Source organism: Lithobates pipiens, unplaced genomic scaffold (genome assembly GCF_037356315.1).
Source record: "Lithobates pipiens isolate NorthernLeopardFrog02 unplaced genomic scaffold, aLitPip1_a1.2 Scaffold_13, whole genome shotgun sequence".
Taxonomy (NCBI): domain Eukaryota; kingdom Metazoa; phylum Chordata; class Amphibia; order Anura; family Ranidae; genus Lithobates; species Lithobates pipiens.
In genome coordinates this window covers 7,774,287-7,789,452 of record NW_027507718.1, presented here as the reverse complement: position 1 = coordinate 7,789,452, position 15,166 = coordinate 7,774,287, and the positions used below count along the sequence as shown (strand labels likewise).

The following is a 15,166-nucleotide window of genomic DNA, read 5'->3' as shown; positions in this document are numbered from 1 at the left end:
TTTAGCAGAGACACTACGGAATAGAATGGCAATTGTTACAATTTTTTATGTCACACTGTATTTGTGTAGTGGTTCTTCAAATGCAAGTTTTATGGTAAAAAAACTTTATTGAATTAAAACAAAACACAACATATACTTAATTTTTTTCTAAAATATGAAAGACGATGTTACACTGAGTAAATAGATACCTAACATGTCATGCTTAAAAATTGTGCACGCTCAAGGAATGGCTACAAACGACAGTACTTAAAAATTTCTCCATAGACAACGCTTTACATTTTTTTTTTTTTTTACAGGTTACCTGTTTAGAGTTACAGAGGAGGTCTAGTGATAGAATTATTGATCTAACATTTTGTGGTGATATCTCATACATATGCATGCTCAACTTATGTATGTGCTCGCACTTTTTTTTCTTATTTAATTTAATTTTAAACTGTCCCTCTTTTTTTCCCCAATTACTTTTATTCCTATTACAAGAAATGTAAGCATCACTTGCAATATAGAGGATGACAGGACCCCAAATCTCTCCTTTACCTTTAAAAGCAAAAGATCAAAAAAAAAATTGTTTACTTCTGCCCTAGACTGGAAGTGCCATCATGAAGTCTCTCTGGTCTTCCAAGGCCATAGAGGAGATCAGAGAAGAACTTGGTCTCTGCCCAAATCTGTGTCCAGCCAGCCACACAGTTGGATCGTTTCTTCGGTATGGCAGTGAAATCGGTAAGCCCGAGAAACACCAGTGAGCAATGGGGAACGTCCCCACCCGCCACTTCTGAAAGCGGTCCAGTAGCTAATGAGCCTCTCAGAATGCTTTCATGAGAAAGCCAACCGACGGCTGCAAAAAAAAAATACTGGGGTCATGGCTGATAGCTTCAGCCATAAGCTTCAGACATAATTTGGCTGATAGTTTCAGCCAAAACCTAAAAGTATATAGATGTATTGTGGTTGGCAAGTGGTTAACTGTGTTGTACAATTGTGCATGCTTTGTCTGTGCATTCTCTTCTGCGTGTGTTCTGTGTTTGAAATTTCTGTGCATGCTATATCTGTGTGAGCTCTGGCTGCGCATGTTTTTTTATTATGGGAGTGCTCTGTCAGTGTTTCTGCAATCTGTTTGCTGCATGCTGTAGATGGGGTTGGCCCACTGACATAACTTTCTGGGTATGCAAACTTCAGAGCCTGTGTACTGAAGTAGGAGGGTATAGAAGACAATGCAGGAGAGGAAAAGCAACAAAACTATGATGAACAAACAGTTGGATGAAAGAAGAAAAACTTAAATCAGAACATTACCTGTAGATTATCCTGGTCATATTCTTTCATAAAAGAGTGTGTGAATACCCTTATAATAGTACTCACTTTAAAATTTCCATCACTTTCAAGTAGTGCATTCCTATGTATTACACAACAAAGTTTTAGTTGTCAATTATACACTAAGGGTAATATCAGAAAAGACATACACAATGCATTTCTTTAAGTAAGCAAAATGCAGCATTCAAAAGCAAATATACAGTACATGCACTTTGTGACTTGATATGATAAAGCAGGTACATGTCAAAGCTTGAAATGACTGCTAGCAAATTAACACGAGTACTAACAGGGAATGCTAAAAACTGGAAGTCAGTAATGTCACTACAGTATTTGTTAACAGACAACAACCGACAGCACTGCACTGTTATGAAAACATACTTTTCAAAGTTTAATTCTACAGCTCGCCATAGATGGATCGAAATTCAGCAGGTTCAGTAGGGTCCGGCCAAATTTAAATTAATCTATGGCAGTTTCTGCTCGACACAAGTCAATCTAATGGTCGACTTTGTCAGAATGGAGTTGCTCAGCAGGGAAGATTACTCTATTCCCCTTGCTTGTCCACCACCAATAGTCATCAGTGAGATAGGACTAATGCATTATGAATTGTTACTTTCTATTAATATGTAAAACTGACATAAATTAAAGTGTCATTTTAAAAAAAAAACAACAAACATAATATATTTACAATTGTATTGCACAAAGCAGCCCTGACCCTCCTCTTCTGGGGTCCTCTGCTCCTCCTCTTCTTGGTGTACCACCATAGGAAGATGCCTTCTGTGGTGGTATACCTGCAGGCTTGATCTTGAACTGTGCTGTCTGCCTCTGTAGACACAGACAGCTCCCCTGGCCCTGCTCCCCACTACCTCCTTACATAATTTGATTGACAGCAGCACAAACCAATAACTAGAACCTTTGGGGCCCCCATACAAGAAACCATGAAGAGCCCCCTGACCCCCCCAGGCCAGGCCCTTCCCTCTGAGCCTGGTGGTGGAATGCCACTGCCTGGTCGCAATTGTGACATTTGTGTGGTAGTTCTGCTACTGGTGTCAGTAGATTTTTACTTGTATTTTATTTGTCTACCATTTGTTTAATTCATTTGGATTACAATATAGTTTTTTAAAAATATAAAAAAAAAAATTTTAGGAGCCCCGTTGGGGGCTTTGGTGAGAAATCAGGAGTCTAAACAGACCTCAGATGTTCAATCTTTGAGGCTGGGATCACACTTAGCCCCTGTACACACGGTCGGACATTCTGCCAACCAAATACGTCAGATTTTGTCTGTCGGATTTTGCCCATCGGATCTTGTCCGAAACTGTTGCATACACACGGTCGGACTAAGTTGTCGAAAAATCCGATCATTCAGAACGTGATGACGTAATTTCGTTACGATGGGACTACGTTCAGGCTAGTAGCCAATAGCTTTGATGTAGGAATTTGATCTGAGCATGCGTGGCACTTGGTCCGATCAAAATTCTCTACACATGATCGGAGTATGTCCGATCAAACCAGTTGGTCGGAAAATATTTCCAACATGTTGGAAAATTGGGTCCGACGGAGATTCGGACGGAATCAGTCCGATGCATACCACACACAGTCGGATTATCTGATGACACGGTCCGATAAGATGCATTCCGACGGATTCTCCAACCGTGTGTACAAGGGCTTATGCTGATTGGGTGTGACTTTCCCCCGCATCCAATTTTCATGACAGGAGAGTGTGCCCGACTCGCAATGGAGTCGGTTCACACATCTCTGGGGCAGCCAAGCTCAGTTTCAGGTCTGATTTTTTGCCTGAATTCGGCCCTGAAAGGGAGAACAGGGATGCACCGGACCCCTGCTGCGAGTTGTGGCTGCAGCAAGTGTGAACTCAGCCTTAGACAGAGAAAGGAGATGGAGGACACATCCCTCCATCTCTTTCTCTGCAGCCTGAGCTGCACAGAATGAATGGACAATAATAGCTCTGTACAGAGCTTCCTGATCAATCACAATCTGAAGCATTGTAAACACAGTTCAGGATGTTTCAGTTATGAATAGACAGAGTCAGTGATTGGTACGGATCACGAACTCCCCATTTAGAAAATGTCAGACAGATCCCCCACAGCAGCCGGCAGGAGAGGGGAGAACCCTGCAGATTTGTGGGGAGGGGAGGCAGAAAAAAGCACGGGGGGCTGGAAAGCACACAGGGAAGCATCAGAAAGAAGATGCATAGGAGAAGCTGTGGGGGCAGCTGCATATAAAGGAACTAATCTTTCCATTTTCCCGCCTGCTTCCCCTCCCTCCGGCATTCAGCGGCTGCAGGAGAAAAATGGAAAGATTGGTTTTTCTGTGCCAGTATTTCTCAACCATTTTCCAGTCAGAGCACCCTTGAAAGTATTTTCAGTCTGAAGGAACTCCAGTCTAATGGTGGCCATACACTATACGAAAAATCGTCCGCAATTTGGTCATTAGGACAGGTCATTCGTTTTTTAGCCAGTTAAAGTGGTATAAACCCTCCCCCACAACTTCATCCCATGTAAATAGGCATAAAAATTCCTAATGAACACTGCTTGTAGATATCTCCTTACTTACTTAGTATTGTTGTAATCCTTTTTGTTCTTTAGAATGACGTCACTGAGAATGCCCAGATCTCCCCCAATTTATGGCACACTCTCTATGTCGTATCTATCTGTTATCAGGACTTCCTACGGCACACAACACTGAACTCACAGAAGGCTGCAGAATCACTCAGAGCTTCCTTCTACACACCATGTGACCTCACATACAGTGTAAAGCAGGGCATGGGACAGCAGTACTGCAGACTTATCAGCTGAAGCTGATAGGACTCATACAGGCAAACAGCTAATAATCAGCACAAGTAAATACTATGAAATAAAACAAGTCAGCTATGAACAGGGAAGCAGGGTTGCCATAGAAATGTTGAATTGAGAAGAAGGCTTTGTTTACAGTACAGGAAGTGCTCAATGCAAGTGCGGAAATACACTCCACTGTAAGTGTAAGTACACTCAGAAAACAATACTTAAGATGGCGCTGCCTAAATTTTTTTAAAGTTTCTTAAACAGTAAGTAATATGCAATTTGGGCTGGATTACAGTGGCTATAGTTTGATAATTACTTATTATAATGGACTAAATGAAAAGAAGCATCAGAGTGGGAGAGTTTACTTCCTCTTTAATGGGCACAAAATTGATTACAAGTTTGGAAATTTTCTGCCGAACGAACAATATATTGAAATTGTTTCCTGTCAGAACTGTCTGCACTAGGTATATGTTAAAAATGCATTCATTTTTGTCCACTGAACAATTTATCAGTCATTACATGATGGCACTATTGTTTACGCTCACGGCTGAATGTTCATTTTTCAAAAATGGGTTTGGCTGATTTTTCGTACAGTGTATGGCCAGCATAAGGCTTGGCTCATATTACTGCGTGCCACGGAATGCTTGTAAAATGACGCATTTTCCTGACACACAAATGTGCTACTCTTTAGCAGACACACAGGGGTGTCATTTCTTAATGGTATGGATGGTATGCATGGATCACTTTTCAGAGGAATGGCATTTTCTCGCTGGTACTATGAACAAGCTGTAAAAAAAATCTGTTCTGATTGTACACATATAGGGGGTCAGGATTAAAAGTAATGTGCATACATACACACGCTAATCTATTTATAGCATCCTCCCCAACTAAAAACTCAGGCTGATTTTATCATAAGTGATGGAGAATTTGTCAGGAGTTATCAGGCTGATAACAGAAGAACAGAGCAGGAGACAGGTACAGGACATAGTGCTTTAAAGAGAGATAACAAAACAGTGCAGATACATGTGCCCAGCTCAAATTTCATGAACCGGGTTTACATCCACTTTAACTCTACCTGCTGGGTACTGCACTGTAGGCAGAGAACACAGCACACACTGTTCCTTCACTTTCTTAGGTCTAAAGTGTGGTGAGCTCCCGCAGTGCTGATTTAAAGTTCGTCAGAGGAATAGGGAGCTTGGTCTCAGCCACTCTTCCTATTCAGGAATACAGGGGGCCGTATGGGACCCCCTACAGCATGGGACCAGGTTGCAATGGCGACTCCTGTGACCCATATGGGTCTGCCCCTGACTCCTGCTGCTCTTAGCAAAGCCTTGAGTGCAGGAAGAAGAGGAGAGAGCAGCAACAGATGGGCATAGTGCAGGACCAAGAACTGGCTGAGGTAAGTATAGGGGGAGGGGAGGGGGAGGGGCAATACATATCCAGAAACATTTTTTACCTTAATGTACAAAATGCATTACAGTAAAAAAATGTTTAGGGTTTACAACCACTTTAATGGGGATGGAGGGGGACAAAATAGAGTACTACCATTCATTTAAAAAACAGAATCCATAAGTGTTTTCTTTTGTGTCAAAGTGCCTACTTCACAAAAGGATTATGCAAGTAGTATCTTTTTTTTTTTCTTATAAACAAAAAATAAAATAATTTATCTACTCACTAAAGCCATTACTGCACAGTTTAGCTGACATTAATACACACACATCATTCAATTTAAAATTTTAGGTGCATAAACCATAAAAGTCAATTCACAATGATTCATGCATGGATTATGGCGCTTTAAATAATAAACATAGACCTAAAAGCAATGCTCACATAATTTTAAATGTGCTCACATAATTTTAAATGGCCATTCCTTTGCTGAAATAATGGTTGAAATCATAATGGAAATGGTAGAAAGACCTTAAATTTACTAAACACACACACATATATAGGCAGATACTTATCCATCATGCCATATCATCAGCGAGGTGTGTGATTGACTCCAAATTTATTCTGCAGGACAATGACCCTAAACATACAGCCAATGCCTTTAAGAACTATCTTCAACGTAAAGAACAATGAGTCCTGGAAGTGATGGTTTGGCAACCACAGACAGGGCCACTGATAGGGCAGAACAGCCAGCTCTCCTGTACTGGGGTCAAAAAGGGGGGCCCAGGCACATGCTGAGAAGGAGGTGTCCTATCACATTGTGTCCCCCATTGGATAGTGTCCGCTGTGTACTGCGCATGCGCAGTACACAGGACACACAGATTCTGAAAATAGCTGAAGATGAATGGCGCCTGCGCCATGAGTCCAGGTTCTAGCCCCACCATCCAAGTGGACATAGAGTTGGAATAAAAAGAGCCAAGCACAGTGAGGCCGTGCCCGAAGCGTGGCGAGCGAAGCAAGCCCACGAGGGGCTTTCTAATATTTGCAGCCCTATGTCCACTTGGATGGTGGGGCTAGCACCTCCACTCCCGGCGCAGGTGCCGTTCATCTTCAGAGATTTTCCAAATCTCCTTCTATATCTCAGTATGGGGCGGACACTATCCGATGGACGGACGCTATATGCCAGAACACCAGCTGTACTGTCTTATTGCAGACACCGATCCTCTTCTGTCTCCCACTGCAGCGCGGTCAGCTTCTCCTCCTCTCCCCCCCTCTGGCTGCACTTCAAGGTGATTGGTTCTAGCACACGTGCACCTTCCATCTGTTGTCCAGGCTCCCCTTGCGCCACTTTCCCCTGCAGTGCTGGCAGATTAACTCTATGTCCTCAGTCACTTTCAGCCCGGGTGAGGGTGGGGGGCACTGTCAGGAAGGCTGTATGAGGCCCCGTGATTTCTAACAGCAGCCCTGCCCTCAACATCATAGAGCCTGTTTGGGATTACATGAAGGGACAGAAAGATTTGAGGCAGCCTACATTCACAAAAGATCAGTGGTTAGCTCTCTAGGATGTTTGGAACAACCTACCTGCTGAGATCCTTCAAAAACTGTTTTCACGTGTACCTAGAAGAATTGATGCTATTTTGAAGGCAAAAGTTTGGTCACACCAAATATTACTTGATTTAGATTTTTCTTCTCTTTATTTACTTTCCATTTTGTTAATTTATGAAAATAAACTATTTACACTTTCATCTCTGAAAGCATTCTCAATTTACAGCATTTTTTCACAACTGCCTAAATTTTTTGCACAGTAGAGTATTATATATATTAAAAAGCCCAGTAAATAGCTTGTGTATTAAAAAAATTAATACTACATGTTTTATTTTATCAAAAACACTTTTGGTTGCTGATAGATTGATATTTAATTTGCAATTAGCAACTCCTTTTTGCAGCAATGTTATAGTCCTGGCATCAGCTTTTAAAACAACAGTGCAAGGAATATTTATGATAAGTACTGCTGGATTGGAAAACATGTAACTACAACGGAGAAAGAACCAACTAAGGCATTTTTGGCCTTCAGGAAATCAACTATCTTTATAAAATCATTTACCAGAAAAAAACATTGATAGATTTGTCTTACTATAATCTGCAGTAAATGACCTGTATTATTTTCAAGAATTTATGAAAGGAAGGTCAAGTCCAAATAGCATAAACAATGAAGATATATGACCTCTGCTTAGCTTATACATATATCCAAGCAAGACTACTTCCTGTATAATGTGTTCTGGTCTTCCTTCACGACCAATGCTTGCCTGATAGCACTAAATTATGTAATTTTTAAGGGGCACTTTAAAATAAATGTTTACCATAAACCATAATCAAATATGTATAAAGCTATACAACATCTGCAAACTGGGATAGCAACCTGGCAGCTCTCACCATCCCTACACTTGAATTAATTTATTTTTACATTTACAGAAGCTCTCTGTATCTTTATGTACACTCAAAAACTTTTTTTTAAAGTGATTGTAAAGTCGGAAGGTTTTTTATCTCAATGCATTCTATGCATTAAGATAAAAAGCTTTCAGTGTGCAGCAGCCACCCAGCCCCCCCTAAAACTTACCTGAGCCCATCTCTATCCAGCGATATCCACAAGTCTTGGCCATCCGGGACTCTTGTTATTTTAATAGAAAAAAAGACAAGACTTTACAATCACTTTAATAAAGCAACTTCCCAGAAATTGCAGAAAGTGCAGCAACCAGAAATAAGCCATATACAGCATCAAGATTTGGCGTGGCCACCCTTTGCACAACCATAATCCTCTAGGTACACTTGCATGAAGATACTTGTGCGGTAGGCGGCTCCAAACATCCTAGAGAACCACTTTTCCGGGAAACAGATTTTGACTACCTTCTTTTTGTCTCTGTAAGTAATTCCAGAATACACCAATGATGTGGAGACAAAGGCTCTGTGGTGGCATACCAACTGGTACAATAGCTGGTTCTTATTTCCATTGCAGATAGTTGTTAATGATTTAGGTAATTTGTTTGGAGTGATTGTCATGCTACACAAGTTGGAAGAAGTCAGATGACTCCCTCATGGTACTGCATTATGAATGAGTATGCCATAAACCCACCAACTCAGTTTACAGAAATGCAGCCCCAAATATGCAGGGAATCTTCACAATGCTTTACTGTTGCCTGCAGGGATTCTTTTATTGATAGTTCTCCATTCTTTTGCAAACTGCCTTCTGTTAGACCGAAATAGTAAAAAACTGAACTCCACGGGCCAGAATACCTGCTCTAATTTTTATGCAATCTTGTGTTTTTTCTTGTGCTTAGGTGGGTTGGCTTTGTTTCTACTTTGACAGTTCTGAGCTGATAGCGGTGCTGGACACCTTGTTTTGATGGGATGTAAGCTTGATGTCTTTTGCTTGCTGCACTCAGATTTCTACGATTAAGCAATAAAATGCCTTGAAAAGCACATCTGGAGACACCCTGTGAAATTTCTTCTTGTGAGAGGCCATGTTGATGTAGAATGAACATCTTGCATGTAACTGTTCTTCCAAAAAACAGCTTAATTATGGTATTAACTTAATGGAATGAACGGATAAGCCTATTTTTTCCCCCACACTAATATATATATATATATTTATAAGTATTGGGATTCCTGCCTTTACAAAGGCATAATCTTTAAAGTGGAGTTCCACCCAATTTTTTTAACATAACCTTAATTATTATATAAATGGCAATATTTTCTTCATTGATTGTTACTTTATTTTTTTCAGTCAACTTACCATGATTGTAAGCTGTTCAGTTTTACTTCCTCCTTCTCCCACCCGCGGCTAATCCTGTCATTTCCTGTGGCGCACTGTCTCCTGGGAGCTTGGTGCCATAATTCACAGGAGTCAGTGCCACTCAGCACTGTGAGATATCTTCGTTGCCATCACAATGGGGGGCACTTCCGACGTGGCAAGCCTTTCCTACTGTGCATGTGTGAGAACAGGCGGTGCATGCTGGTTGGTCACTCAGCTGCACCGTATCCCAGAATATAATGCTTGTGGGCTTCACATACCCACAAGCAATATGGGAAAGGCCAAGACAGCAAAATATAAGGTATTTCTTTATATAAAATCTTCAATCTAGCGGCAAAATGAACTATAATCTAAACTATATGATCCTGAGTTGGGCATTAGAAAAAAAAAAATCAAAAATGGTGTTGTAACTCCGCTTTAATGGCATCCCAGTCTTAGTCTGTAGGGTTCAATATTGAGTTGGCCCACCCATTCCAGCTATAACAGCTTCAACTCCTCTGGGAAGGCTGTCCACAAGGTTTAGGAGTGTGTCTATGGGAATGTTTGATCATTCTTCCAGAAGTGCCTTTGTGAGGTCAGACACTGATGTGGACAAAAAAGGTCAGGACTCTGTGCAGGCCTGTCAAGTTCCTTTACCCCAAACTCGCTCACCCATGTCTTTATGGACCTTGCTTTGTGCACTGGAGGGGGGATTATAGTGTGGGGTTGTTTTTCAGGGGTTGGGCTTGGCTTCTTAGTTCCAGTAAAGGGACCTCTTATGGTGTCAGCATACCAAGACATTTTGGACAATTTCATGCTCCCAACTTTGTGGGAACAGTTTGGGGATGGCCCCTTCCTGTTCCAATATGAATGCGCATCAGTGCACAAAGCAAGGTGTGTATATATATATATATATATATATATATATATATATACACACACACACACACATACACATACACACACAGTATCTCACAAAAGTGAGTACACCTGGCACATTTTTGTAAATATTTTATTATAACTTTTTAAGTGACAACACTGAAGAAATGACACTTTGCTACAATTTAAAGTAGGGAGTGTGCAGCTTGTATAACAGTGTATGTTTGCTGCCCTCAAAACTCAAAATAACTCAACACACAGCCATTAATGTCTAAACCGCTGGCGACAAAAGTGAGTACACCCCTAAGTGAAAATGTCCAAATTGGGCCTAAAGTGTCAATATTTTTTATGGCCACCATTATTTTCCAGTACTGCCTTAACCCTCTTGGGCATGAAGTTCACCAGAGCTTCACAGGTTGTCACTGGAGTCCTCTTCCACTCCTCCATGATGACATCACGGAGCTGGTGGATGTTAGAAACCTTGCGCTCCTCCACCTATTGTTTGAGGATGCCCTACAGATGCTCAATAGGGTTTAAGTCTGGAGACATCCTTGGCCAGTCCATCACCTTTACCCTTAGCTTCTTTAGCAAGGCAGCAGTTGTCTTGGAGGTGTGTGTGGGGTCCGTTACCATGTTGGAATACTGCCCTGCAGCCCAGTTTCCGAAGGGAGGGGTCATGCTCTGCTTCAGTATGTCACAGTACATGTTGGCATTCATGGTTCCCTCAATAAACTGTAGCTCCCCAGTGCCAGCAGCACTTATGCAGCCCCAGACCATGACACTCCCACCACCATGCTTGACAGTATGCAAGACACACTTGTCTTTGTACTCCTCACCTGGTTGCCGCCACACACGCTTGACACCATCTGAACCAAATAAGTTTATCTTGGTCTTATCAGACCACAGGACATAGTTTGTTGAAGACATGGATTACTGGAACCGTTTGTGGGCTTTCTTGTGCATCATCTTTAGAAGAGGCTTCCTTCTGGGTCGATAGCCATGCAGACCAATTTTATTCAGTGTGTGACGTATGGTCTGAGCACTGACAGGCTGATCCCCCACCCCTTCAACCTCTGCAGCAATGCTGGCAGTGCTCATATGTCTAATTCCCAAAGACAACCTCTGGATATGACGCTGAGCACATGCACTTCTTTGGTCGACCTTGGTGAGGCCTGTTTTGAGTGGAACCTGTCCTGGTAAACCACTGTATGGTCTTTGCCACATGCTGCATCTCAGTTTCAAGGTCTTGGCAGTCTTCTTATGGCCTAGGCCATCTTTATGTAGAGCAAAAATTATTTTTTTCAGATCCTCAGAGAGTTCTTTGCCATGAGGTGCCATGTTGAACTTCCAGTGACCAGCATGAGAGAGAGAGTGATAAAACACCGAAATGTAACACACCCGCTCCCCATTCATAAATGAGTCATATGACACCAGGGAAGGAAAATGGCCCCATTTGGACATTTTCACTTAGGGGTGTACTCACGTGTGTTGCCAGACATTAATGGCTGCGTGTTGAGTTATTTTAAGGGGACAGTAAACTTACACTTTACATTGTAGCAAAGTGTAATTTCTTCAGTGTTGTCACATGAAAAGATATAATAAAAATATTTACAAAAGTGTGAGGGGTGTACTCACTTTTGAGAGATACTATATATATATACCCAGTTGTGTAAAAAAAATATTTGCCCCCTTTCTGATTTTCTTGCATATTTTTCACATTTAAATGACTCACATCATGAAATTTTCTGGTAAATGTGAGATATGCTTTTTTTCTTTTTGGTCAGCAGTGGCTTTGGCCTTAGAACTCTCCCATGGATGCCATTTTGCATAGTCTCTTTCTTATTGTTGGATCTTTGAAACTGAACTTACCTTGAGGCAAGTGAGGCCTGCAGTTCTTTAGATGTTGTTCTGGGTTCTTTTATGACCTCCTGGGTGAGTCATCGTCATGCTCTTGGATTTATGTTTTGTAGGCCGGCCACTTGTGGGAAGGTTCACCATTGTTTCAAGTTAACTCCATTTGTTGATAATGGCTCTCCCTGTGGTTCACTGGAGTTCCAAAGCCTTAGAAATGGCTTTGAACCCCTTCCTAGACCTACATGTTTGTTTTGGATCACTGTCATGTTGGAATATCCAAGTACGTTCCATGTGCAGCTTCCTGGCTGATGAATGCAGATGTTCCTCCAGTATTTTTTGAAAACCTACTGCATTCATCTTGCCAACAATTTTAGCCAAAATTCCTGTGCATTTGTAGCTCACACATCTACAAAACATCAGCAATCCACCTCCGTAGCTTTCATCATAGGCCTTGTTGACTGCTCTCCAAATGTAGCGTTTATGGTTGTGGCCAAAAAGCTCAAATTTGGTCTCATCACTCCAAATGACTTTGTGCCAGAAGATTTGAGGCTTGTCTCTGTGCTGTTTGGCGTATCGTAAGCGGGATACGTAGTAATGGCTTACTTCTGGCGACTCAACCATGCAGCCCATCTTTCTTCAAGTGCTTCCTTATTCTGCATCTTGAAACAGCCACATCACATGTTTTCAGAGAGTCCTGTATTTCACCTGAAGTATTTTGGTTGGTTTTTATTTGCATCCTGGCAATTTTCCTGGCAGTTGTGGCTGAAATTTTAGTTGGTCTACCTGACCGTGGTTTGGTTTCAACAGAACCCTTCATTTTCCACCTCTTGATTAGCGTTTGAACACTGCTGATTGGCATTCTCAATTCATTGGATATCTTTTTATATCCCTTTCCTGTTTTTTACAGTTCAACTATCTTTTCCCGCAGATCCTTTGACAATTCTGCCAATGTGATCCAGTCCTCTTCCATGTTGATGACTGTTGCCGATGCGATCCAGTCTTCCTCCATGCTGATGACTGCTACCGATGTGATCAAGTCCTCCTCCATGCTGATGACTGCTGCCAATGTAAAACAGGCGTCCTCCATGTTGCCGCCTGCTGATGCTGCCCATGCCTCCTCCATGTTACCGCCCACCGAGGGTGTCCATTCCTCCTCCATGTTGCTGCCTGCTGATGGTGTCCATGCTGCCGATGCGATCCAGTCCTCTTCCATGCTGATGACTGCTGCCGATGTGATCAAGTCCTCCTCCATATTGATGACTGCTGCCGATGTGACCCAGTCCTCCTCCATGTTGCCGCTTGCTGATGGAGTCCATGCCTCCTCCATGTTGCCGACTGCTGATGGTGTCTATGCCTCCTCCATGTTACCGCCTGCTGATGGTGTCCCTGCCTCTTCCATGCTGCCACCTGCTGAGGGTGTCCATGCCTCCTCCATGTTGCCGCCCTGCTGATGGGGTCCATGCCTCCTTCATGCTGATGCTGCCTGCTGATCCAGTCCATGACTCCTCCTTATGGGGTCCTTGCCTCATCCTTGCTGATGCCGTCTGCATCCTCCTTGCTGATGCCCTCTGCTGATGGGGTCCATGCCTCCTCTATGCTGCCTGTTGATGGGGCCCATGCCTCCTCTATGCTGATGGCACCTGCTGATGGGGCCCATGCCTCCTCCATGCTGATGCCGCCTGCTGATGGGGTTCATGCCTCCTCCATGCTGATGCTGCCTGCTGATGGGGTTCAGGCTTCCTCCATGCTGATGCCACCTGCTGATGGGGTCCAAGCCTCCTCCAGGCTGTTGCCACTTGCTGATGGTGTCCATTCCTCCTCCATGCTTCTGCTTGCCAGTGGTGTCCATTTCTACTCCATGCTGCCACTTGCCGATGGTGTCCATTCCTCCTCCATGCTGCAGCTTGTTGATGGTGTCCATTCCTCCTCCATGCTGCCACTTGCCGATGGTGTCCATTCCTCAACCATGCTGCTGCCTGCCATGGGGAACCTACCATCTGCTGCCAAGCCTGCCGCCCAGCTGGACTATGTTGATTCCGAGGCTGTTGCCCAGCCGCAGTATGCTGATTCCTGGGCTGCTGTCAAGCTGGACTATGCCGATTCCTGAGCTGCTGCCTGCTGCTCAGTCTGCTGATCTGGTGCCTGCTTCCCAGCCTGCCTCTGAATGTCCTGTGCCCAACAACCTGCCTGCCTCTGAGGATCTGACCAGCAGAAAACCCAGCCAGTTTTTGGACCCCAGCAGCGCGGTTCTCACCAAGCCTTCGGACACAGAGGCTGCTCTTTAAGGGGGGGGGGGTTCTGTCAGGACTAAGTTCACTGGCTGCAGTTCCAGTGTCCACCACAAGGTGTCTCCCAGAAGCCAGCAGGTTCTGATCAGCCACACCTGTCTCCAGCTGCCAGATGGTTATTTAAGGCTGCTCCTCCCTTCCCCCAGTGTGCCACTATCCTGATGATTGCCCCTTTGCTACCAGTTCCTTGTGCCGCCTGTATCCTGGTCCACCCTGCACCCCTCTGCCTTGCTCTTGTACCCAGTGGTGTTTCCCTTCCTTGCATCCCTGTTACCTTTTGGAGTTTGTGTTTACTGTTTGCTGGTGTGTATTTGTGTGTTTCACTGTAAATAAACATAATTTAGATGATAAATACATTGTTTGGTCTCAGTTTTTCTTGTGTAGCTTTGTGTCTTGTCTCTTTAGCCGCTGATTCCTGACATAGCCATTCAAACCCCTTTGTGTCAACTTGTGTGTATGTTATCAGGCCAAAATCCCCAGGGTATGTAAACTTTTGATCAGGGTCATTTGGGTAGTTTATGCTGCCATTATGATTTAAAAAGAGTAAACACAGTTGATTGATAATAAATGGCTTCAGCCAAACACTAACCATGAGTCAAAAATGCTATTTCATTTTTGCATAAAATGCATATTCTCTGAAAAATGGCCAAGAAATCATAAATCCTGCTATTCTGGGTATGTAAATTTATGAGTACAACTGTGCGTGTGCGTGTGTGTATGTATATATATATATATATATATATATATACACATATATACACACACACACACACACACAAACACACACAAAGTGTTTTGTTTCTGAAGTCCCATACTAAGGCTTTGTTTACACTATTGCGACCCCAAAGTCGCGCGATTTAGAGGGGGACTTTGGG

At 43.0% G+C, this 15,166-nt stretch overlaps 1 protein-coding gene across 4 annotated transcripts in view; it reads right to left on the bottom strand.

The window, feature by feature from the left end:
- The window catches only part of FANCC (FA complementation group C), a 308,404-nt gene that overhangs the window by 61,452 nt on the left and 231,786 nt on the right, over window positions 1–15,166 (bottom strand). For all 4 annotated transcript variants that reach the window (XM_077474813.1, XM_077474811.1, XM_077474812.1 and 1 more), the window contains one exon: window positions 1,285–1,384. In XM_077474813.1, the coding sequence (XP_077330939.1) occupies window positions 1,285–1,384 (100 nt within the window). The remainder of the gene's footprint in view (window positions 1–1,284; window positions 1,385–15,166) is intronic.